We start from the raw sequence: 25,101 nt of genomic DNA, 5'->3' as shown, positions 1-25,101 counted from the left end.
CACCCGAGTATCTGGTGCTTGACCAACATGCACATTTGAATGAGCCTTTTGAAGTGGACCCATTCACTCGAACGTTGATGATCCCCCTTAGTCAGTAACTCAGAATTAATAGTTTTCATTTTCTTAGGAAGTTCAGGGGCAGTTTCCCCCTCTTCCTTCCCCTGTTCCTGCTGCTCCAAACGTTTGCTCTGAACCAGCAGCTTTTTGCAGATTGGTATTTTGTGGCATTTCTGCACTGCTCCATTTGAGTTATTATTGGAGATGACTATGAACTAACAGTGCTGCCCTATAAGATCGCTACTGCACCACTGCAGAAAATATTTACCAAAGATGTGGTAAGCGGCTCTTTACTGGAGTGACTGGCGTCTGCTCTGAAATGTACCAGACGCCAGTCACTTCAGCAAAGAGCTGCTGCAACAGAACAAATTGCCCAGGGCAGCAAATCTAGGGGAGGGAGGAAAGCCAGCAGCCCAGTCCGTCTGTCTTTGTGTTTTCCAAGGGAGAAAAATTATCTTTTTTACAAGCCTGCCCTAGTTGGCTTTGACCAGCTCTTCCCAGAAAATACCAACATAAATAGGAGAGCAAACTATTGCATAAAAGGACAGAATACCATTTATATGTGACCTCTCTCAGGTCTGCTTTGATGTTTTGGTCAAGTTATGCTTCCTTTTCATCCCATCCCACCACATTTTTAGCTCACGGGGCTACAATGGCAGCACGGGTGCCCCTCAGCCATTTGCAGTGGAGGGCAAGAGAGTTTTGTTAATTAAAGTCAATTTTTTTTAATTAAAAATGTTTTTTTTTTAATTTGGGTTGGCATGTTGCCCAGTCTGTTTCTAGATCAGGTTTGTGGCCCGTACAAAGCCAGAGTGTTTTTGTTACTGTCGAACGTTTCCAAATGGAAAATGACAATCCACAACAATTGTGCCAAAAAAATTAAGGGTCATTTCAGCACTGGGTGTTATCTGCCTGGAAAAGACTCCAGAAAGGCAAACTGTTGCCACAGGCTGCTGAATAAATGCTGATAAAAAGGACAAAATACGACGTGTTTGTTATGGGTGGTAGCTATTGTAGAATGTATCCCCATGTGGGCACTGGTTGCTGTACTCCCCTTCCGATTTGAACGAAGTGTCTGTTTTCTGTGATATCATCTGACTCCTGTAGTCATAACAGAGCCAGCGGAATTCAAACTGCTCAACCCTCTTGTCTATCTAAAGCTGGAAATATCAAAGAATGGGAGAAATGAAGCTTGAGACGTGGGCTCCGTGGGACTCTTAGTTCATGTGTATACCACAGCCTGGATCAGCATCTTCCCAGTGGGAAGGGCAGCACAGAGTGGTGCTGTCCCTGGAGCAGAGCAGGGACTGAATTGTGATTGAGAGTCCCTGCTTCCACCGCTGCTTAATGGGTCAGTAAACTGCTCCGCCCTTTTCCCCAGCACAGATTACTGCCTCTTCTGCGCTGGCTGTGGTATTGGAGGGATGGAGCCCAGGCTCTGTCCACCTTTGGTAAGGATAACAAATGCAGCTCACTCCTCTGCATGAGCACATGGCCACAGTCATGATATGGCCCCATATTACCATATTTTTATCCCTCTTCCAGTGGGGCCTCCTCAGTGGTCAGAGCCATGCCCGCTGGAAACCGATCACTGCAAACGCCATAGTCGTGCTCATTCATTTCCATTGTGTGTGGTGCAAGACTGTCAACACCATGTGTTCTGCCTGCTCAGCCCTACCGTGTGTATTGGGAGGCAGTGTGTCCTAGTGCATAAGGCACCAGACTGGGACTCAGGAGACCCCCTCCTGCCCTTTGTCCTGCCTAGTTAGTTTGTAAGCACTGAAAATAATTCCCAATGTTACAGCAGGCTGGTCTGGTGGCTAGCAGTGTATCCCCCAGAGCAGCGCTTCTGTTTTTATGCTATAAAACACAGAGCATTGACCCTACCTATTACTCACATCCTTGTGAAATTAGGGCTGGACTGGGACCCTGGAGGCTGAAGTTCTGGGTCGCCCCCAGAATAAGTAAAGCAAAGGCAGAGTGACATGACCCTGCCAATGTGTCTAAGGCCCTTCCTGTTGTGACCAGCTCAAGGGGATGGTCTTGTCTCCGTGACCCATTCAGCCCTTGGTGAACACGTGCCCACTGGAAACCGAGCAGAAACCACCCACCTTATTTCACTGCCTGGCAATCGGATGGTAACAACATTTTGTGCGCTACCATTCTGGGCAGGCTTTGAACTGGAGATCTAGAAATGAAGGGTGCATGGACCTATTACTGCTCCCCTGAGTCAACTGGTCCCACCATATTATGCACCACTTTAGAAATAATGTGCATACAATACACGGCAATTCAGGGTTAGTGGAAGAGAGCGTGGATGGTCCAATGCGAAGGTCTCTAGTTCTTCACCTTTTTTAGGGTACAGAAAGCTCTGCTTAGGTTTGGTTTCTCTTGTTCTTCTGACATTACCTAGCTGTGTCTGCCCGTGAGCAGCTTGCGCCTATCATCTGTGATTTTTGTTTTTCATTTTCTGCACCACCAGAAACTGTTAGCTGGGCTATGCCTGTACTTGGTTTCCATATTTCAATGTCTCTCCTAAAACTGACGGAGAGCTAAGAACCATCCAACTTCTTATTTCATTTGGAGCACATCAGAGGAGTTTTGGAGTAACATACAGGAAACATTTGATGCAGATTCTTTTAAAAATCCTAAGAAGTCTGTATTCATTACACTAAATGTCTGCTGTGATATTTTGCTGTGCTCTGGCTTTTCCATGGATTTGATTTAGAGAAGGCCCTGAAGTAGAAGTCCTAATCTTTGAGGACTGCAATTATTTCTGTCTCTGGGGATTGGGACCTCGTTTGATGCTGGCAGAAAATGACATGACCCAGGCTGTGAATTTGGCCTCTTTAAAATCAGCCTGAGATTTCCATCTGGGTTACAATCTATCCTTTTTGATAATACCAGAGAAGAATACTTGCTGGAATATATACTATCCAACTTGTATAGTAAGGATGTATTTCTAATTGTCCAGTATTTCAAGGGAGGAGGATGGCAAGTGTTTTAAGGTAGCCACTCATGATTTATGATCACTGCTGTGATCATCTCTTGCTGGACTGTGAAATTACACCATGAGCTATGGGGGTTAAAAATATTATTTTGGCTGCGTTATGAGAGTGTCCGAGTCAAAGACATTTGAGGGCCAGACAATGAACCATATTCTTAGCTCTGTGCTGTCTGCAGATTGGAGTCTCTGTTGTTTTTCTTCTTCTGCCCACAGCTATGTTCTGAATAGGGATTGAAAATTTTTGCAGCACTAAGAAATTTTATTTCAAGGGCAAAAGAGGAAAGAAAGAAAGGGGGGGCCGGGGAGAGAGAATGGAGAAAACCAGTGAGGAGAAGTAGGAATGATAGCTACGAATCAGCAGAAAGGAAGAGAGCAGGGAGGAAATCTATTGAGAAAAGCATCTTTATCTGCTGCTTGGGGTTTGCAATATGCCCGTTGCTGTCAGGCCCTGAGGCTGTGGTCCCTAATAAAGACTGTACATGTTGAAATGCTACTACAGCCCTGGAAAGGCCGGCCTAGCCTTGCCCCACCCACAGCTGATACTCGGGGGATGGGCTTTGAAAGGCCTGGAAACTCAGCAAAGTTCGTCTTGTCAAGTTTCCATTAACTCTTCCCCATACTCAGCGCCTTGTTCTCCTGGCTGATGGGGGCATGAGGGTAGCAGAAGAAGCAGGGGGTGAGGCCTCCCAGGACCCACAAAGGCCCTGGATCTGCAGGGAAAATACTTGCTCTCCCCTTCGTGCCTCTTTGCTCCCTACCTGCTCTCCTAGCAGCACCGAGGCCAGTGGGCAAGCAACTGACAGCTGCCCAAGAGCCAGTCCCAGAGAGGAGGGAGACTGACCTAATACTCCTGGAAGCAGTACTATGATAGGTGCAGATGTATTCTCGCTCTGGGGGCTCGCACCCTCCTGCCCTTCCCAAATTGCTAAATGGGAGAGGGGCTCCCGACTAGGTGGGAGGGGGGTTCTGCCAAGGAAAGGGTTGGGAACCACTGGTCTAAGGCATTTGTAATGCACCCATCCCTGCAGCATCTAGGGCCCAGACCCTCACAGGGACGTAGGGGCCTAACTCGCTGAGAAGGGCAGGCTTTAGACACTCCCCTCTCCTTGGCAACCTGCTGTTGGCTGGCTCAGGCAGTTCCCTGCCTCACACGCTGGGGCAGTATATAAATCTATCTGGCGGCGGGGGATATCTCCTGCCTGGGAGGGTAGATACTTCTGTAGTATCCGAGCACCTTTACAATCTTTAATGTAACACTCTCCCAACACCCCCAGGCGGTGGGGCGTTATCCCCATGTTACAAATGGGGAACTGGAACATGGAGAGAGACGAAGTCCCTCAGCCAAGGTGGCACAGGGAGTCTGTGGCAGAGCAGGAAATTGAATTCAATTGAGGTAAACGCACCAGCCATCCTGCCCCCTTTCCTCTTCCACTGCTTAGATCCCATGAACCCCAGTCTCTGGGAGCCCCGGCTGAGGGACCGCTGCAGGGTCAGGAAGGAAGGGGAGCAGGACGCACAGATGACTTCTCTCTTCCATGTCTCCCTCCCTGCCTCTGATCTTCATGTTTGTATTCTACGGGCTGGCAGGGTGTGAGCTCTCTGGGTCTTCCTGGGGAACCATTGGCAAGTCACTAGAGGATGGAAGTTCGGTTTCCCGAAGAATTTCAAGATTTCTAAATTTGGTTTGGTTCCAAATTGGAACCCCCGAATTTTGAAATTCCTCATGAAGCAGCAGGCCAGGCATTTTGTGTATGGGGATGATTGAAATGTTCTGTTTCAATTTTGTATTACATAATATAGTACAAAAGCTAAACAATTCAAAACAAAATCATTTAAAAATGAAAAATCAAAATGTTCCAGTCAGAAAATGTCAAACCAGGATGTTTCAGCAAGGTCAGAACTTTTTTCCCCCTCTGGTTTTCTTCCTAAGCAAAATTCAGGCAAAAGCAACCCGATTTCGCAAGACTTTGATTTCAAAGGAATCGCATCTTCTGAAGGAATAGGATTCTGTGGAAATTTCTCAAACCAACCCTACAAGTCATTGAAGCTGGCCGTGACTCAATTCCTCATATGTCAAAGGGGGATGATAATTCTTCTTTTCTCCTAGCCTTTGTCTCTCTTGTCCATTGAGGCTGTAAACTCTCTGAGGCAGGGGCTGTCTCGACTCTTACCACATGTAAGTACAGCACCCTGGCCTATGGGGCTTGATCGGAGTTCACCCCTCCAGCGACTACTGCAATACAAATAATATCAGATCAAAATACAGGGATGTTTTTAAATGTCAATGTTAATTATTCAGATTATTTTTAAATCTCTTCTTATCTGTTAGTTTAACTCGGTTTAAAGCCTTTTAAATATACCAAAGGTATAAAATCTAGAAAATTATCAGATTATTTTTCTTATTAAAACTATAAAATAAAATGGTCCCTATATGCAGGATTTGACCTCAGTTTCCCCTTATGCTGGTGTGGCGGCCTCTGCAGGTCTGTGCTCTGTCTCCCATCTCCCCGCATAATACATCTGCATCCTGGTTCTCTGGGCAGGAGAAACAGTCTGATTCATTCCCCTGTCTTTGGAGCCACTTATGGTCCTTCTAGGCCTTAGAGGATTTGACCTTGTACAGTACCTGTGGGCAGAATAAAAAAAGGATCCATTTTAGGTAACTGGCAAACTTTTAAAACCTTCTAATGCTTTATCCAGCTTTTATTATGAGACCTATATGACAAGCTCGAGAGCATCTCGCAAGAATGTTTGCCCTTATAAGAGGCAAAAGAAATAACACACCGCTATTAATTACTAAAATCCTTTAATAACCAACATTATTATAAATTATATGTACATTATGACAAGTACAATTGAGGTCTCTGTTTTTCTTGCTCCATTTTAGAGTGCCAAACAATGTGATCTTGTTGAAATAAAAAAAAGAACTAGATGGCACATTTAGTCAAATTGGGACTCCTATGTTGCATACCTGTGCTTACAATGATAGCAGGCCTTAGTTATTATCTTGAAGGCTCCATTGTTCTTTGAGCTATACTGCATGCAGGATGATTATACACTGTTGAGAAGCATAATACTTTGCTTGCCAAAACAATAACAGGTCCGTTACTTAAATGAGGTACTATTTCAGGTTTTTATATTTAGATGCCACTAGTAATTGCACATTTGTGACGGTCTAATTTGGGCACCAGTTTGCAATGCTGATATTAGAAAGAAAAGAGTTGGCGAATTTTTAAAGGCATTGAAGTCCATCAAGTTCTGACCTATAAAAAAGCATGAATTCTGAGTAGCTAGAGGCCAGGTATGGTCTAAACACAGCCCTTGGATCTCAGAAGTCCTGAATTCTGCTTGCAGCTCTGAAACGGACTTCCTCTGTGATCTTAGCAAATCATGTAACCTCTGCCCTGGTTCCCCATTGCAAAATGAGGATAATACTTACCGGCCTCTGTGAGGCGTTGGCTAATATTTGTAAATTGCTTTGAAGCATTAGATAAGTGCAAAGTGTTGTTAGGCTGCAGATCACTACTAAGCAAGGAGACATCCTAGTATTATCATGGTCTGTCACATGACATACTTTCCATGCCTAGTGAGTGAACATTCAAATGAGATTCCCTGTATTCACTCCCAACTGGATTTCTGCATAGAAACCTAGTGGGTCTGCTGGGGACAGTACTGCAGAGAATAGCTAATCCCCTGCTCTTCCCCCTAAAGCCCTGAAAACCCTACGGAGGTGGAGAGAGGTTTGAGTGGGGAGTGATGGGGTGTTCTCCCCACTTGGAGAGAGACCCCGGGTGCATGCACACACATGGAATTGATGCTGTGGCTTCGTATTCATTATATGAGGCAGCAGTGTAGTTCGAATATGGTGCTGGAATGACCAACAGAAACGAAGTGGATTTATTACAGGGCTAAGTGCAGTGAGTTATCAATGACAACTGTCTTCCTCCACAGACAATATATAATACAGTCACACAGCTAGCTGCTAACAGGGATCTTCAAGCATTTCCACTTGAAATGATGAATTCTCCTCTCTACCTCTTTTTAGTTTGTCTTCTCAAACCATGGAAAGCGTAAGTTGGGAAACTGAAAAAATACTGGTCAAGGAATCTGCCCTTTGGAGCCTTGGGTATCAGAGATGTGTCAGGTAAGCGCTTTAGGGGCAGGGACTGTCTTTTTGTTCTGTGTGTGTACAGCACCTAGCACACTGGGGTCCATGACTGGGGCTCCTAGAAGCTATGGTCAGACAAAGAATAAATAATGACAATCAGAGGGTAGCATTTTATTTTTTGTCATGGAAATGATATAGGAGGGTTCATCACTTGAAGCCAAATTGACCCCTGGGGTAAACAGGAGCAACTGAAATTACGTGGAGGAGTGCCAGCTGATGCCAGGGTGGCATGGTGCCCTATAACTCTAAGGGCCTGTCTATAGTGGGGATGTCTGTACTGATGAAGCTATAATGCAACCATTGCCCCAGTGCCAGCCTGCCAATGGTATAGGACCATTGCCCCAGTGCCAGCCTGCCAATGGTATAGGACCATTGCCCCAGTGCCAGCCTGCTCTTACAGCTGCGCGGGAGGTTTGCCTCGGTGTAGCTACAGCAGAACACATATCCCATTGCAGATAGGCCCTTAATATGTGTTCATTTATTTTAAGATCAGAAAAAGATGCTTATCCCAAGCTCTAGGCACGCTGCCCTCAATGGAATGTACAGGTCAGAACCATAGAAAACCAAAACAGCCCCAAGTCCCACCCAGCACACACCAGCCTGGCAGCAAAGTCACATCACCCAACCCAAACTCCCCATTTCCTTCAGTTCCCAAAGGCAAGTCCACTTTCCAAGCACCACCCCACAGCCCGCTCTAAAAAAAAAAAGAGTTGCAGAGCTTGCCCTGCAGGTCAATACATTTGGGCTGATTTGGAATGGAGCGGAAGAGAATTCCAAAGTCAAAAGGGATCAGTCTATACATAAATGTAGCTAAACCAGTGCAAACCCCTGTGTGGACACACGAATACTGGTTTAAAATTGGTTATATTGGACTGTACAGGGGCAAGCTAAACTGCTATAGGCCAGCTTTAAATCAGTTTAAGTGTCCTCACAAAATTGTGCTGATTTAACAAAATCAGTTTAGAATCACGGCTTTGGTTAAAGTCATGCAACTCTGTGTTTAGATCAGGCCTAGGGGTCTTTGCAGAGAGCTGCACCCATAAGACCGTGCTGCTGCATCGAGTTGGTCAGGAAACAGAGGAGAGGGAAGAAATCATGAACATTTTAATTTTATTTTTTATTATTTTTTTGATTGAAATTTCATTTTCATTAAAATGTCCGGACCAGTTCAATCACTGGTTGGGAATGGGAGGGGTAGGTGGCATGGGGGTAAATTCTGAACATGTTTGGTTTGTGTATGTTATCAAAAAAATTCAACTGGTTCTAGGATCAGTGTTAAAGGGTCTCGGGGTCTGTTATACTTGTTGGTTATACTTGTCTCTGATGTATAGCTCTGACTTCCCAAACAATTATTTCGGTAAGCATTTGTGTCTGTGAAAAACCTCCATCCTTAGCTGCAAAACGACCTTGTTTTGATGTTTGAGAATGAACAGAGAAAGGGGAATTGAGCAGGTAAAAGCACAGAAAAATGACGTGTCGAGAACTCTTTTACTACCTCTAGCACAATAAAAAATGTTTGGCAAGGAGTTTGGAAGGGTCTCCTGCTACTCAAGAGCGACCTTTCACAACGTCTGTGCCCCTTTAGAATACTGTGTTATGAGAGAGTTACATTGCGAACATCGTTCATGACCAGAGCAAAGTTATCTTACCGTAGCAGCCTCTCCCTTGATATTTACACATTTTTATACATGTCCCTTCCTGGCAAGGTAAACATAGGTAACATTTAATAAGCGGCAGGTTTGCAGTATCACTCAGAAATCTCCCCAAAAGGTCGGTTGCCACTTAAAAGTGAAATTCAATGTGATTGGAAAGGTCATACAAATTATAAGTCATATTTTAACTATAATAAGCCCATCTAGTTTTCAATAAACTTTTTTAGTCCTGAGATAATAAGTTCAGGAAAGCACGTTTGTTAGCCACTCAGTTTCACGCCAAATATTATGTTCCTAGCAGGAGAAAGCTGCTGCTACTTTTAACAAACTCTAACCTATTAATGGGCGGAATAAATCAATTTCTCTGCCCCAGAAAACGTTGTTTCAAGTGTTTAACAAAAACATCACAGCTATGAGCTGCCCGAGCCTCCCTCTAGTGGACTGTCATTGTAATACAGCTTCATTGTTGTGATGTGATAGAGAAACGTACACACAACCTGCTGAAGTGCTCATAATATAGGGTGTCATCTGAATAATTAAATTCGCTGCCAGCTACTAATTAATCTCCCACTAGTATTTTCTAACCCAATATTCATGGTGGTTTTATTTGGTGCTTCTGGCACTTGGGATCTGGGCATTCTAATTAAACTAGATTTCAGAGTAGCAGCCGTGTTAGTCTGTATCCGCAAAAAGAACAGGAGTACTTGTGGCACCTTAGAGACTAACAAATTTGTTAGTCTCTAAGGTGCCATAATTAAACTAGAGACACTGTTCACAGATCTGTAACATCCAAGATCTAAACCAAAGCCTCCTAAATTCCGGGGTGAGACTTATTCCTGAGTGAGGTAGTCAAACTGCCGAGAACTAAAGCTAGAGTAATGCTGAGAGCTACAGGTGCTGAGGCCAAGCTAGCAAGTAACAAATTAAATCTACTCTGGAGCAGATTATAAACAGGAACAACCCCAAATGCAAAGGCTTGTGCTGGTGCATGCTAAGATCGTGGATTGCTTTTTTTGATTTCAAGTTCCTATACATTATACCATAATATACTAACCACCATAAGGTGCATGATGCATAAATACCGCTGAGGACCAATGACGATAACGGAATTTCTTTCATTCAGTGACAATCTGTGATATAAAGTAGGTTGCTCTAGTTCACTAGCCCAACCAATCAGCATTTAAGGGGCGAGGCACATTTCTGCTGAGAGCCAATCGTGATTTTACAAGCCTGAACTTTTGCCACCCTGAACAAGTTAATACATCCAGGAGGTGTGTCCCAGCCTCACTGACTCCAGTGGAGGAAACTACATTAACTCTTCATGTGCTGAACTTCGAGCTAGAACATTCATAGTTTAGACATGCTTTCCTGACCTAGTTTTCCTAGTGTAATGGTAAAACGGCGACGCATCTTAAACCAGAAAACAAAAAGGCCAATAGGGAAGGAAAAAAAAAAAAAAAAAACGCCACCCTAGTGGGGAGGTTGTAAATTAATGTTAAACAAAAAGTTATTTCAAGTGAAATGTTACATGACTGGGTCAAGGTGAAATTGACAGTTTAAAGGCTTGGTGATGAATTGCAGAACGATTGCTCCTGCACGGTTACTTCAATAATCTTCGTCCTCCATAGACGACCAATAATTAATAAAACCTAAACAAAAGACCTGAAGGTTGTGTCTGAGTTACTGTTTATAACATCAATAAAAAGCAGCCTCATAACTCAACGGTGTCCCTGGGAAGCACTTACTGGAAATACATGTGTATCCAGCAGGAACAGAAAACATTTTAACAGAGGTACTTTTTGTTTAAGCTAAAAAGTGGCTTAGCTGTTCTGCAAAGAGGGGGCTCACTTCCTGGGTCGTCAAAGCATGAAAAGACACGTATTTTCTTCCCCCCTGCAGTGATGGTTAGTTCAGTGGGGATTCGCTGTTGGTCCATGCCCATGCATTATCCTCCTGCCTTTGCCAAGCAAGATCAAAGTCTTCTTCAGCCGCCAGTGATTAAGGATGGCATGTGCAAGGCACTGCTTTTTATACCATTAAAAAATGAGGGGTTGTGGATGCTATAAATATGACTTCGCATTTACCAGCTGAAACAAGACCAGATGCGCCACACACCGCACGTTACTCCTGACACCAGAGTTCAGCTGAAGAGTTTTCCCTCCACCTGCAAGCCCTTTTTTTTGGATCCCCAAATTTCGCCTAACATTTTTGCTCGGTGTCCATCTTTTAGCAAACGGTCAGTGTGTGTGTGTGTGTGTGTGTGTGTGAAGGGGCTGTCGGGCTGTCACGCCGCCGGGGAACGAACATGCCCCCACAAACCCTTCCCCCGTGCCTGCGCCTTTGCAAGGGACGTGTTTTCCTTTAAGAGTTAAGAAACTTGAAACCTTGTTTGCGCAACAATCAGTGCACAGAGAGCCGCCAAAGTGTCTAGACTGGCACATGATGGGAGGCAGCCAATGACTCCAGTTCTCTCCTAGGGGGCCCTGTGTGTGTTTTAGAAGAACAAAAAAGAGAGAGAGAAAGAGAGAGCGAGAGAGAGAGAGGGAGAAGGGGAAAGAAAGAAAGGCACAGTGCTGTTTAAACAGATCCCATCGCAACAGAGCAAGCCGAAGTCACTTTTTGGGGTGGGGGCTGCTCCAGGACCATATATTCCAGGCGCTCCAACGTGCAGGATAGTGGATTGGATTTTTGTGTGTGTTTTGTTTTCCTTAATTAAGGATTTCCAGCCGCTCTCTCCGGGATATTTACAATTTCCATTCATGTGTTGAAACGTGCGTGGGTTTTTTTTTTAAAGGGAAACAACTCCAAGTCTAGGACCTGGTGCAAGTTTACTGATCCAGAACCGCCGTTTCGGATTTGCCACCTCTCCCCTTTCACTGTTTTAATGGCAAAGAAACGCAGTTGATGGGGCTAGTTTGCAAGGCAGGATTTGTGTTTGCGAAGCAGCAGCCGCGTTTGCCTGTGACCCCTCTCGCTGCTTTATCTTCGGCTGTAAATTGCTAGTCAATGTAGGGCATCTCCTGAGCGTTTCCCGGGTCAGCCGCTGCAAAGGAGCGTTGGCAGGCGACCCCCAGTGTGTGTCGATGTAGCCCCCCGCGGCGCCTTCTCGGCCCTTTCTTCCTCCCCTCCCCGCAGTCTCCCTCATGTTGCAGCCTTGTTGCAATCTATCGGCGATTAGCTGTGCAAGGCTTTTGCACGGCGCTGCGAGGGGCCGCCGCTCCATGCGTGGTGGCGATCGCGGGGCTTGCGCCGGGGAAGGAGCGGGCATCAAATAAAATCCAACCCCCAACCCCCGAAATTACCAGCTCCGAGCTGTCGTATGTTCAGGTCCAAACGCTCAGGTCTTGTGCGGCGACTTTGGAGAAGCCGTGTCATCCCGGACAGGGAAGGGGCAGATGGGAGCTCCAGGCAAAGCCATGACCACGGTGGGGGCACCAGCCGCAGCAAAACCCCGGAGAAAAACCCCTCCTCGGAAATCCGCACGGTAACCCGCAACCTGGCGAGGGACCCCGCGGAGCTGTGCGCCTGGGAGCCGGGCCAGGAGGGCAGGGGGAGCCCCATGGCGGAGCGGGATGGGCCCCGGGGCGGCCCCGGGCAGCAGCAGGAGGAGGACGGGGAAGAGGAGAGCCCGTGGTGGGCACAGGAGAGCGAATGCAAAACAGTGACTTGCTGCCTCTTCAAGGAGCGGGAGCCGGGCAGCCCCAGGCCCGCGGGCGTCTCCTCCCGGGACAGGGAGCTGCGGTCTGGCGACTTCCCGCTGCGAGCCGCCCCGGAGCCCCGCAGCCGGGAGGCCCGGTCCCGGCTCCTGCTGCTGGAGCAGGAGCTCAAGTCCGTCACCTACTCGCTGCTGAAGCGGCTGAAGGAGAGGTCGCTGGACAGCCTGGTGGAGGCGGTGGAGTCCCGCGGGGGGATGCCCAGCGGCTGCGTCCTGGTCTCCCGCAGCGAGCTGCGCCTGGGGGGCCAGGCGGCGCCCCCGCAGCTGCTCCTGGGCAAGTTGTTCCGCTGGCCGGACCTGCAGCACCCGGCGGAGCTGAAACCGCTGTGCGAGTGCCAGAGCTTCGGGCTGGCCGACAGCCCCACGGTCTGCTGCAACCCCTACCACTTCAGCAGGCTCTGTGGGCCAGGTAAGGAGCGGCCCCTCCGAGGTCTGGGATGGGGGGGTCTCCCTTGGGGGAGCGGGGGTGCGCAGAGACATCCCGCCTAGGGGAGACGGGGCGCTGGGTGGTTTCACACCCACCCCGGTCTGGGAGCCCTAAGCACGCCAGTCCCCCAGCCCGAGAGCAGAGATCGCGCCCCGTCCAGCGGGGGTGGCACGGAGAGTAGCCCGATTTCTAAGCCAGGTGTTGGGGAGCCCTCCTCTAAAGTCCCCGCTTGGTTTAATCGCTACGTGCGATGTACGTTTGACTACAGATGGTTGGCCAACCCAGGTGCACCTGGCGGGCTGGCTAGGGCTGGGTCAGTTTTTATTTTGGTCTGTCCTCTTCCACCCCCACCCCCAAGTACGATTCTTTGCAGGATTTTTTGTTTTAACCAGGAGCAAAATCTGTCAGATCTGCATCCGATTAACCGCAATAACTAGCCCTTGAATCTGATACCTCTATCAAAAATGCCTATCACTGGGGCTTTAAGGATCTAACCAGATCTAGGGTTGAGAGTTAAGGGGAAGATGCAAAGATGCATAAAGGCCTACCCAAGCCAAAAGCCCTAAAGCCAAGAAAATTGGCAACACCACTTTTTTGCTCATATTTCAGTACCCTTTTTGGATTAGATTGTAGTTTTCTGTGTAGGCAGCCATCAGGAACTATTCATCCCCAGAGGTTTTTTTAGTCATAAAAGGGGAAGATGGTAATGATCGGTGAGTTAGGTGTTTAAAACAAACAACCAAAACTAAACTGGGAAGGAATATTTTAGTTCTAGCAACACCAGGAGCATTATTTTCTGTTTTAATTAAGGTGATTTGTACCCTGATTTAGGTTTAAGATATAATGCTGTTTGCTTGTATCAGTAGCCCATCACATATGTTTTAGAAGACTGTGTTGAAATTTAGCTGTTGATAATTCAGGATGGGATAGTGTTCAACAGTGCAGTGGCTGGTGTGGGATCTCCAAACCTCTTGCAGTTAAACGCCTTCACACTTTCTGTGTAGCTGTTTAGCCCTAGCCCTGCTGGAGTGGATTTTAGGAAGGTGCAGAACCTTGTCCCATGTGCATAATATGTTGTACCTACGTCTGTATGTCAGGTCTGAACTTCCTCCTGATTTTCACCGCTTTGGTGTAGTCTATGAATTGCACCATTGTTTCCAACTGGAGTCAAGGAAACACTCTTAATACGCAGCCAGCCAGTTGATGTTATGAATCGTATTTTTCCACCCATTCAAGAAGTTTGAGAATGCCTCAGTGCGCTGGAACTGTGTTTGCATTTTCAGGCAACCCAGCAGAGACACCCCCCCGCAGCCTCTGTCTCTCTTTTAGTCTGGCAGGGGCGCTTCTTTCCCATTGTGCAAAGGCCAGTAGGAGGCACTAGTGCAGAGGGAGGAAGAAGGCTGCTCTCAATTGCTGCTGATAACATTGTGAGATCCACAGAAGCCATCCAGGTCCCCAGTAGTAGGTCTCAGCCCCAGCCCCCCTTGCACCCTGCTGGTCTGCACAAGCCACATGATAACAGGCAAGTGAGTTCTGGTGGCGTGGGGCAAACATGGCAAGCTCTATTGCCCTGGTATCTTGGTGAGAGCCGGCTGAGACCCATTTCACCTGCTCTCCTGGTGCTGGTCTACCTACTTGCTGAGATCTGTTGTTTTTGTCCCCCAGGGGCCACAACTGTCCCAGTAGCACGTGTGTGGGTTTAGGCAGGGCGGGAGAGGTAGCAGCCAGTTGGGGCAATAGACCCTACACGAGGCAAAGCCCATGGTGAGTTGGTAGCTTTAATCTACTCAGTTTGCTGTTCACTTTTAGGCATTACACAGCCGGCCAGGCAGCTCCCCGGAATGAATTAACCCCCTACACTGGAGTTTGCCTGTGTGAGGATGAGGGGTTTATAAACAAGGGGGGAGGATCAAAGAGACCGAAGGCTCCCAGAGCTGGAGAAAGTCTCATCCCCCCTTCCAGTCCCCCCCTTTCGAGCTAGCCCTCCCCAAAGGGAGCCAGCAGCCCCTCTTTCAGAAGGCGGCTGGGCTCTGGTTGCATTGTGCACATAGCTGGCACTCATTGATGCGTGGCTTGATAAGGCTCGGTGTAGTTTCTGTCATTGAGGGAGACAAACTGGACTTTTCCTTGGGCTCCTTCTCCAAACATGCTTTTCAAAAGACTCCCCCGGTCTTTGCCCCCCATTTTGAGACAGCTGGAGAACTTCCAGAGCCGTGTATTTGCTGAGATCAGTGCCTTGGAGAGGGCTGTACTCATTTAAAAGGTGCCTGCCTTTAACCCAACAGATCATAGACATGTTTCATATCTGAGGATGGACATTTTAAGAAATACTTTAATCACGAATACAGCGGATGTTTTTAAAACCCTTTCTCCCAAAAGCTCCATGATCTAGGAATAAACCCCAGTCTCTTTGCTTCCCCATTTGTTATTTTGCTATAATTATAGTCACAAAATGACTGTTATCTAAATCACACTGAAGGAGACACAACTTTTAAGTGACTTTAGAAGGCAGCCTAGAAAAACATGGGTTTGCTGAAGCAAAGAATACAGGCATTAAACAGACAAAAACTTTTCTTTTATTTGGCCCGGCATTATCCCCTTTGAATTGAGATCAGTTTCAAGTTGTACTTAAAAAGCCCTTTTTTCCTAAGGAGGGTCCCCCTCTGCTATTTAGGTGAAGAAGTGGTGATAATATGCAGTTTGCATATTGCTGGCGCCAGTCTGACTAGCTGTTTATCTGACTGACTGGGGATCTAGGCAATTACTGCTGCCTTTCTTAAAGCTGCAGTGACCCCTTTTTTAACTTCTTCCAGCCAGTTTAGCCTTTATGGGTGGGGGAAAGCACATACTCCTTTGTGATAGCTGTTTTAGTGCAAAGAAAACCTGGCAGAGTGAACCAAATAGCCCACCCTAAATAATGGAGGTTAGTTATCCATTTTCTGTGTAAAAATACAGGGTGAGAATAGAAGAATGAAAGAGATTCCAAGATGGAAAGTCCTGACCAAAGAAAATTCTCAACTTTCACGTAGTCTGAAGTTTCTTGAGGTTCATTAGCTCATGCATAAATGCTGTTTTAGTTTGTTATGAACAGAAATCCGGAAGGACATTAAATATCATGTTAATGTTACTTTTTCTTGGGAAGAGCTTTTATTTTATTTATTTATTTTGCAAGCAGAAATCCTGTTTCGCTCTGTGCCATTTTTTGGTAAGAAATGACTGTATTTTATGCAGAGAACTAATGCAGTTCTTTCCCCAGAAGATTATTAGGTGCCTGAACATGAAATCACATTTTAATTGTAGCAGATGTGCATTTACATTTACCTTAGAGAAGGCTACATCTGTAGAAATTTACAAGTTCCTTTTTTATGTAAAAGCTTTCCAAACAATGTAGAATTAAAACCACAAAGAAACAGCACAGCTCTTAACGGTCTTTTTATCATTTTCATACTGCCAATTTGTGTTGGGACCCACCCACTTGGGGCTGGATTTTGCTCCCATTGAGGGCAATCTGGAAATGAGAATCAGTAAGAATTGGATCTGGCCTTGATGCCCTTTCTTCAAACATGTCTGTCTGCCTACTCTGGATTCTGATGTGTGTGTTCACATCGTATACACAAGGTTTACAGTGTGTAACTAGCAGAAGGGTGTGAAAATGCTGTCTGTGCTGTGACAGAGGAAATCTAGTGCAGCGATAGGTCTGTTTTTAGAATATAAGAAGTACATTTTGCAGACACAACTAATGCAATTAGATCCCATTCCTTTAGAATCACCACAATCTGGAATGTTGGCTACTTTTTTTTGTTCTTTGAGGCGCTTAAATACTTGGGAGAAAGTGGTCCTGGCTGTGCAGATCCGGTGCACTGGAGCAGAGTAAGAGAATTGTGTGCTCTTGTTTTATTATGGTTACTGATGCTCATTTCAAGATGTAGGACCTTTCCTCTCTGCAGAAGCAGTAAATGACTGCAGTCCAAATCAAAACCATCACACGGTGGAGATTGAGGTTATTTTTAATAAAGTAATCCAAACTGAACTGCAGATAGGTTAGGGGGTCGTGTTGCCAAATCCGTTTGTTTTCAGGTCACTGTAGAAAACTGAAGAACACACGCTAATCTCAATAATCTGGGGGCCACATTAGGCCATTGAATTTTAAGCAGAACTCCTCATTGAAGCCAGTGGGAATTTCTGCTTAACAGGAATTAACTGATATGACCCTGCCAATAGCACTTGGCTCTCACTTTTTAGAATGTTACATTCTTGAAAGCAAATTTATATAACAAAAAAAAAAGAAAGAACATAAGAATGGCCCTGGTGGGTCAGTTTATCAAATGATCCATCCCCTGTCATGCAGCCCAAGCTTCTGGCAGTCAGAGGTTTAGGGACACCTAGAGCATGAGGCTGTGTCCCTGACTATCTTGGTTGATAGCCATTAATGGACCTCTGTGAACTTATCTAATTCTTTTGTGAACCCAGTTATACTTTTGACAGTAACAACATCGGCAACGAGTCCCACAGGTTGACTGCATCATGTGAAGAAAAACTTCCTTTGTTTTTAAACCTGCTCTCTATTAATTTAGTTGGGTGACCCCCTAATTCTTGTGTTGTGTGAATGGGTAAATAACACCCAGTTTCTCCTCACCATTCATGATTTTATAAATTTCTATCATATCCCCCATTAGTCTTCTCTTTTCTAAGCTGAACAGTGCCAGTCTTTTTAATCCTCCAATGGATGCTGTTCCATACCCCTAATCATTTTTGTTGCCCATCTCTGTACCTTTTCCAATTCTAATATATTTTTTTAGATGGATTGACCAGAACTGCACGCAGTATTCAAGGGGTGGATGTACCATGGATTTATATAATGTCATTATGATATTTTCTATCCCCTTCCTAATGGTTCCTCACATTCTGTTCGCTTTTTTGATTGCTGCTGCACATTGAGTGGATGTTTCCAGAGAACTACCCACAATCACGCCAAGATCTTTCTTGAGCGGTAACACCTAGTTTAAACCCCATCCTTTTGTCTGTATAGTTGGGATTATGTTTTCCAATGTGCATTACTTTGCATTTATCAACACTGAATTTCATCTGCCATTTTGTTGCCCCAGTCACTCAGTTTTATGAGATCCCTTTGTAATTCTTTGCAGTCTGCTTTGGACCTAACTATCTCGAGTAATTTTGTATTATCTGCAAACTTTGTGACCTCATTGTTTACCCTTTTTTCCAGATCACTTATGAATATGTTGAACAGCACTGGTCCCACTGCAGATCCTTGGGGGACAATACTATTTACTTCTCTCCACTGTGAAAACTGACCATTTATTCCCACCCTTTCTTTTGTATCTTTTAACAAGTTACTGATCCATGAGAGGACCTTCCCTCTTCTCCCATGACTGCTTACTTTGTTTAAGAGCCTTTTGTGAAGGACCTTGTCAAAACCTTTCTAAAGGTCCAAGTACACTATATCTACTGGATCACACTTGTCCACATGTTTGTTGACCCCCTCAAAGAATTCAAATAGATTGGCAAGCCATGAGTTCCTTTTATAAAAGCCATGCTGACTCTTCTCCAACAAATTGTGTTCACCTAAGTGTGTGACAATTCTGTTCTTTACTATAGTTTCAATCAATTTGCCTGGTACTGAAGTTAGGCTTACCAGCCTTTAATTGTCAGGATCGCCTCTGGTGCCTTTTAAAAAAATCGGCATTACATTAACTGTCCGCCAATCATCTGGTACAAAGGCTGATTTAAGTGATAGGTTAAATACCACAGTTAATAATTCTGTGATTTCATGTCTGAATTCCTTCAGAACTCTTGGGTGAATTCCATCTGGCTGTGTTGACTTACTACTGTTTAATGGATCAATTTGTTTCAAAACTTCCTCTATTGACACCTTAGTCTGGGACAGTTACTCGATTTGTCACCTAAAAAGAGAGGCTCAGGTGTGGGAATCTCCCTCACATCCTCTGCGGTGTAAAGAATTCATTTAGCTTCTCTGCAATGGCCTTGTCTTCCTTGAGTGCTCCTTTAGCACTTCATCTTCCAGTGGCCCCCACTGATTGTTTGGCAGGCTTCCTGATTCTGACGTACTTAAAAACAATTTTGCTGTTAGTTTTTATGTCTTTTGCTAGCTGCTCTTCAAATTCTTTTTGGCCTGTCTGATTATACTTTTACACTTTACTTGCCAGAGTTTATGTCCCTTTGTATTTTCCTCAGTAGGATATGACTTCCAATTTTTAAAATAATTTTTTTTTGTCTTCCAATTTTTAAAAGAATTTTTTCTACTCTGTTGTTTAGCCATGGTAGCAATTTTTGTGGTCCTCCGTTTTTTTTAATTTGGGGTATACAATATAGTTTGACTCTCTTATGGTGTTTTTTAAAAAGGTCCATGCAGTTTGCAGGCATTTCACACCTGTGACGGTTCCTTTTAATTTCTTTTTAACTAGCCTCCTTGTTTTTGTGTAGTTCCCCCTTTTGAAGTTAAATGTGGTGTGTTTCTTTGCTATTTTCCTCCCTACAAAGATGTTAAATTTAATTACATTATGGGGTTGCTATTACCATGAGGTTCAGCTATATTCATCTCCTGGACCACATCCTGTGTGCCACTTAGGACGGAATCAAGAATTGCCTCTCCTCTCGTGGGTTCCAGAACTAGCTGCTCCAAAAAGCAATCATTAATGTGTCTAAAAATGTCCTCTCTTCATTCGGTCAATACGGAGATAGTTGAAATCCCCCATCATTGGGTTTTCTTTTTGTAGCCTCTCTAATCTTTCTGAGCATTTCACAGTCACTGTCACCATCTTGGTCAGGTGGTAGGTAGAATATTCCTACTGCTATACTCTCATTATTCAAGCCTGATCAATGAAAGAAAAGTCTGACCAATTAAAGGGCATTATCGTACAACCATTATTTTCTTGAGTAGTCCTTATCTATGTAAGTGGTCCAAGAGCTATGTAGGTGGCCCGGATTCAAAGAAGCATTTAAGCACATGCTCAACTTTAAGTCAACGGTCAGTAGACCTACTCCTGTTTAAAGCTAAGCACATGCTTAAGTACTTTGTTGATTCAAGGCTGGTGTAGTGTTGCTAGATTGGATAACATGCCATTATGGTAGGCTATTACTACTGACCTTTTATTCTATCTAGGAAGTTATAGGGACAGACCTAAGTTGCTTAATTGGGTTTACTGGATTTACGTTGGTGTGAATGAGATCAGAATCTGGATCATAATGTTTTCTTTTATGTCCTAAGATAGTGTCTTTTTATTTATGCTATTCAGTTTCTTACTCTCTGACACAATATCCAGCGAATTCTTGTTAAACCCATGTTTATGTTTTGAAACAGGACTATTTTAGACAGATGACCAGTTGATAAAAGCCAAGCTTTTCAAAAGGGACTGATGATTTTGGGTAACTGGATTTTTGGAGATGCCCTAATGTAAAGGAGCCTGATTTCCAGAGGGTGGGTGCTCAGCGCTTTTGGAAACCGCTTACAGGTGTGTTAAATTGGGCACCAAAAATCACCAGCTGCTTTTGAAATATCTTGGCCAAGAGTTATTTGCATATGACTTTTCTGCCATGTTATGAATGGGGATTTACCTTACCACCAAAATATTACTTCCTAGGAGGGAAAACTTGAGGGTTTGAACTTTTAACTTGATATAGCACTAATATGAGGTCTTGTTTTTCCAGAGTCTCCCCCGCCTCCTTATTCTCGGCTGTCTCCTCATGACGAGCAAAAGCCACTGGGTAAGTATTTTCTCTTTACAAACTCTAGGACATTCACAGTTCATAACCAAAATGTTGTATTGTTTTCTACTGGGGTCATTTCCAGCCTGGTGTGTCAGGCAAATGTCAAAATGTAGGAACGTGGAGGTCATCACTAATTCTGAACAAGCATCAGCTGACAAGTTATCAGACATACATGAATAAAAATAAAATAATCTGTATGTTTTTGATCATATCTTTATTACCAATGGTTTTATATATTAACACACATTCTTTGGTACATCTGTATTTTTCAGAATAATCTGCATTCAGGTGAAACACTGTCATTATTAATGAAGATGTAATGACTGGTTATCAGACTTAATTTTTTTATTGGATACTAGATTGAATTGCAGACTGGAGTGGGGGTCAGAACTCCTGGGATCTATCCCCAGCTCTCCATACTGATTTATACCTGCCTCTGGAAATTTCCATTACTTGCATCTGAAGAAGTGAGGTTCTTACCCACGAAAGCTTATGCTCCCAATACTTCTGTTAGTCTTAAAGGTGCTACAGGACCCTCTGTTAGCCAGACTAACACGGCTACCCCTCTGATACTTATCCCCAGCTCTGTAACTGTCCTGCTTCTCTTACCTGGGGCCTATCACCCTGTAAAATAGGGAAGATTATACTTTCACTGTAAAGTTCTTTAAGATTTCAAGACAAAGAGTGCTACGTAAGAGTTAAGCATTATAAGTATAGTGTTTATTAAACTGAGACACGAGCTCTTTAAGCTCCATACTGTAAAACATTTGAATGGAATTTAATTTTTTCCAATGAATTATTCCGACTTTTAAAAGTTTCATTGAAATAAATCTGGTCACAGTGAAGCATAAAATGTGACCTACTTTAAAATTGGCAAAATTCAATAGCGAATGCCTTCCAAAGCATATATTCCCTTAGTAGACGCTGTGCCAAATTCTGCCCTGGCTTTCACGGTATCCAGGTAAATAGGAAGTAACAAGTGCACCTCAAAGGGGGGAAGTTTGATGTGTTTTTTTTGAGAGACTCTGTAGGCAATGGGCCAGATTCTTCCAGTGATAGTCACTTTGAGTGGTATCTTACTTCTCCAGTTCTCCCATGGTCAGTAATGCTGGTTCACAAAAGAGGAAGTACACAAAGAGAGAGACATGTTCATCACAGAGCTGTTAGAATCACAGGGCGGGCGGGATGAGGAAACATTCAGTATTTGCCAAATAGATAAGGACACACTTGGCAAATACATTACTCTGAGGTCTCAAAGGGATTTGGAGAGGTGCACCCAGGAACACCAGACTGGGAATTGTGGGGTCATACAGGAGGTAGAGTCAGACCCAAAGGACTGAGTAAAGATTTCAAAATGGCGCCTTTGATCTTTTCTAAAAACCCCAGAACAAGCTAACAAGAAAACTGAGCAACCAAAAAAATCCCTACAAAAGCCAAAGGCTGGACCATGGCGTGCACAGTGCAACTATGCAGAGGCCTAATGGGAAAGGAGAACTTCCTTTACACCCTTTGCTCAGGCTATTCAGACCTTGGGCCAGGCTGTGCAGGAACACATGGGTGTTGTGTGCCTGGTACTCTCTACATCAGTGGTGGGCAACCTGCAGCCCACAGGCCGCACACGGCCCGCCAGCGGATTATCCTGAGGGGCCGCAGGATGCCCACCACTACTCTACATCCTGGGGCAGGTAGGCAGGGAGGGGTGCTGGTGGGAAGTTTCATAATTCGCTGATGGTCTGGGCCAGCAGCAAATTACTAACCCCCAGAGCAAGGGAATTCGGGAGGGAGCTGTGTCCTGGCAGGGTGTTTGAATCACAGTGCTTCCTGGGACTACACTTGGGGTGGTGCAGTGCATTTGCCACCCCTTGCTGAGAGGCACAACCTCACCCAGAGAAGTAACTCACAGTGTTTTTTGCAGTTGAGGATAGTATGCGTCATGGCTAATGGGTCACACCAGAGGTCCAGCCATAAGAGTGTCCCGGAAAATGAAAGGACTGGTCGTCTAAGCTTACATTACATAAGAAAAATAAGCTCAAAATTAATTCCTTTTAGAAGCTACTTGTGCTGCAGGTATGGAAAACAGTGAGATGTACTTCATGGGTTTATTTGACTGAAAAAATAATCTGTGAGCAAACTTTTGAGCGCTTAATTAAAGGGGTAAGCAAGAGAGAATAACAAGGACTCTTAACTTGTTAAAACAAAGTTTCCTTAGCTTCAGCAAAGAGGAAGGAAGGAAAGAAGCAAGAATAAACAGCTTCAAGAATTTTAATGGTGATAATTAAGTATAGTAACTATGAATTGTTTAGAGGCTTAACGTAACTTTATCCAGTACGCACCAAGTTTCTACTTGTTTAATCAACTGAACTGTAGTTATTTTTGTGGTCGAAGCAATTGAAACTTTTCATTTTTGCCTGTCAGAGAAGAGAAGTAAAGCACTTACTTTCCGCCCTGGGTCAGCAGTAGTTTCACTCTGGAAGGTGTGGGCAGGCAAAGTGGCACAGTATGTCCGTGAGCGGGTGCACAGCGCTTGTGGCACAAAAGTACTAAATGTTCTCCTTCTGTTTTCCAGATCTATCAGATTCCACGTTGTCTTACACTGAAACAGAGGCTACTAACTCACCAAACACCACCCCGGGAGAATTCTCAGGTTGGCAGACGTTAACACATCAGCAGTTGAATGGTTATTGTGTTGGAGCTGTACTTGCTGGTTTTAGCAGAAAAGCAGAATTAAATGTAGTTCTGTATGTGAGATTCTCAGGGAAAACAGAAAAAAATCGAAGGGGCTGCTCAAGTTGGTTGGTTGAATAGAGCTATTCGCAAACTCCAAGCTGTATTAAAATGTTGTTAATTGTCTGATGCACGCTTGGAAAAGCAAGGAGATTTGGAGTTAGGGCAGGAACTCCATTCCTACTCTGGAGGGTGATAAAATCACCCACTGTTAAAAGATCCTACTCAAACCTTGACACAGGAGGGGGAGTTAAGAATGGTCTCTAAGCGCCAGATATTTTATAATAAAAAGAATGAACGGGCAGTTCAGATTTAATGGAGTTTTTTATACTATCCCTGGTGAATATTTACAGCATGAATTAACTGTTGTGTTCAGGATTTAGTGTGCTTGCTCAGGTGAGCAGAATTTACTATCCCATACAGTCCTGTTGAAGCCAGTGAGCAAGAGTTTGCAAAATCAGGCCCATAGGCCCTTCTTCTGGAATTGGCTCCCCACCAACTGTACGGAACCTCATTGATTTTAACAGGGCTTCACGTAGGCCATAGGCCGAGAGGTTGTCTTGCTGGCAAGACTTGTAGGCTTGGAGACTTAGATTGTAAGCTGCTTTGGACAGGAACTAGGGTGCAATTCCATGTAATTCATCCCTGGTGTAACTCCACTTACTGCAGCGGAGTGGTGGGCCGAACTATTCTTTCAGCTTGTACATTTGGGGTGGAAGAGCACTGTTCACAGGCTCAAACCTAGTTTTTATGCCAACGATGACGTATTACAGTTGATGGTGAACCTCAGGCAGCAGGGATAAAATGTTGGCGGAATGGCTGGTGAACCTTTCATGTTCTACCAATGGCACATGCACTGACGAAGTGAGCGTCCTTTGAGCGTTCTTTTGTAACAGTTCACAGAATCATAGAATTCATGTCTGTTAGGTCAACTTGCCCATTCCTTGGCCAGCCTGTGATTGCCTTATGCGGTATATCCTCTAGTGCAGGGGTTCCCAAACCATAATGATACGTGAGCTTGATGTTCCATCCATTCACAGCCGTTTTTAAAACAGTGGTTCATGAACCAATAAAGCCTGGGAGCTGCTGATCTAGTCCTTTTGGCTCCTTTGCCTAGTTAGTGCTGTTTTATCACACCTGAACCATTACATATCTGAAAGATACCGCTACTTTTAATTAGTTTTGGTAGTGGCTGTTAATGCCGCTCACATGTAGTGCAGTATTCGAGATTAGTCTTGTTTGTTTCGTTCAGTGACAAGGCTAGCTCAGGTTGGCAAGGCTCAATTTTTAAATACACCAAAAGGTATGAGCTTTCTTGTCCCTTTGTTTTCCTAATCCCGCTTTTGCTGGTTATTGGGATGACAGACCTGCTTAAAGATCATCAGAGAATTATGGCTCCCCCTAGAGGACTGAAGAATCAAAATATCAGTTGAGGTGCTGTTGCCTGTATAAATAATGTCAGGAGACTGCCTCTTCGCCCTACTCCTTTTATCTCGTCAAAGAGTTTATCACAAGCTTTGGGAGAGCGATGTATTTCTTAGGCCGTTTAAATAGTTCCATACCACATGGCATTTTGAAGAGGTACCTGGTGTTGGTAGAGCACGT

At 44.7% G+C, this 25,101-nt stretch overlaps 1 protein-coding gene and 1 long non-coding RNA gene across 7 annotated transcripts in view; one reads left to right on the top strand and one right to left on the bottom strand.

The window, feature by feature from the left end:
* Positions 1 to 2,482: 2,482 nt before the first annotated feature.
* On the bottom strand, positions 2,483 to 11,142 carry LOC101950137 (uncharacterized). Of its 3 annotated transcripts, none has more exons than XR_256321.5 (3): positions 10,969 to 11,142; positions 5,510 to 5,690; positions 2,483 to 5,297 (listed from the first exon to the last, which is right to left on the bottom strand). It is a non-coding gene; the product is annotated as an uncharacterized LOC101950137 (long non-coding RNA). The 3 variants fall into 3 exon arrangements; XR_010590929.1 differs by lacking the exon at positions 10,969 to 11,142 and adding an exon at positions 9,939 to 10,341; XR_010590928.1 differs by lacking the exon at positions 10,969 to 11,142 and adding an exon at positions 9,967 to 10,341.
* Positions 11,143 to 11,327: 185 nt separating this feature from the next.
* Positions 11,328 to 25,101, top strand: part of SMAD6 (SMAD family member 6) — a 73,112-nt gene continuing 59,338 nt past the window's right edge. Inside the window, exons 1-3 of one of the 4 annotated variants that reach the window (XM_005300728.5) lie at positions 11,328 to 13,008; positions 20,713 to 20,769; positions 23,339 to 23,416. In XM_005300728.5, coding sequence (XP_005300785.2) covers positions 12,204 to 13,008; positions 20,713 to 20,769; positions 23,339 to 23,416 — 940 coding nt within the window. In that variant the 5' untranslated portion in view covers positions 11,328 to 12,203. The remainder of the gene's footprint in view (positions 13,009 to 20,712; positions 20,770 to 23,338; positions 23,417 to 25,101) is intronic. The other 3 variants (XM_005300726.5, XM_005300727.5, XM_042856563.2) reach the window with 3 other exon arrangements.

The sequence above is a fragment of the Chrysemys picta genome, chromosome 10 (assembly GCF_011386835.1).
Source record: "Chrysemys picta bellii isolate R12L10 chromosome 10, ASM1138683v2, whole genome shotgun sequence".
Classification (NCBI taxonomy): Eukaryota; Metazoa; Chordata; order Testudines; family Emydidae; genus Chrysemys; species Chrysemys picta.
The sequence above is the reverse complement of the archived record's forward strand: the minus strand, read 5'-3'. Positions and strand labels throughout refer to the sequence as shown.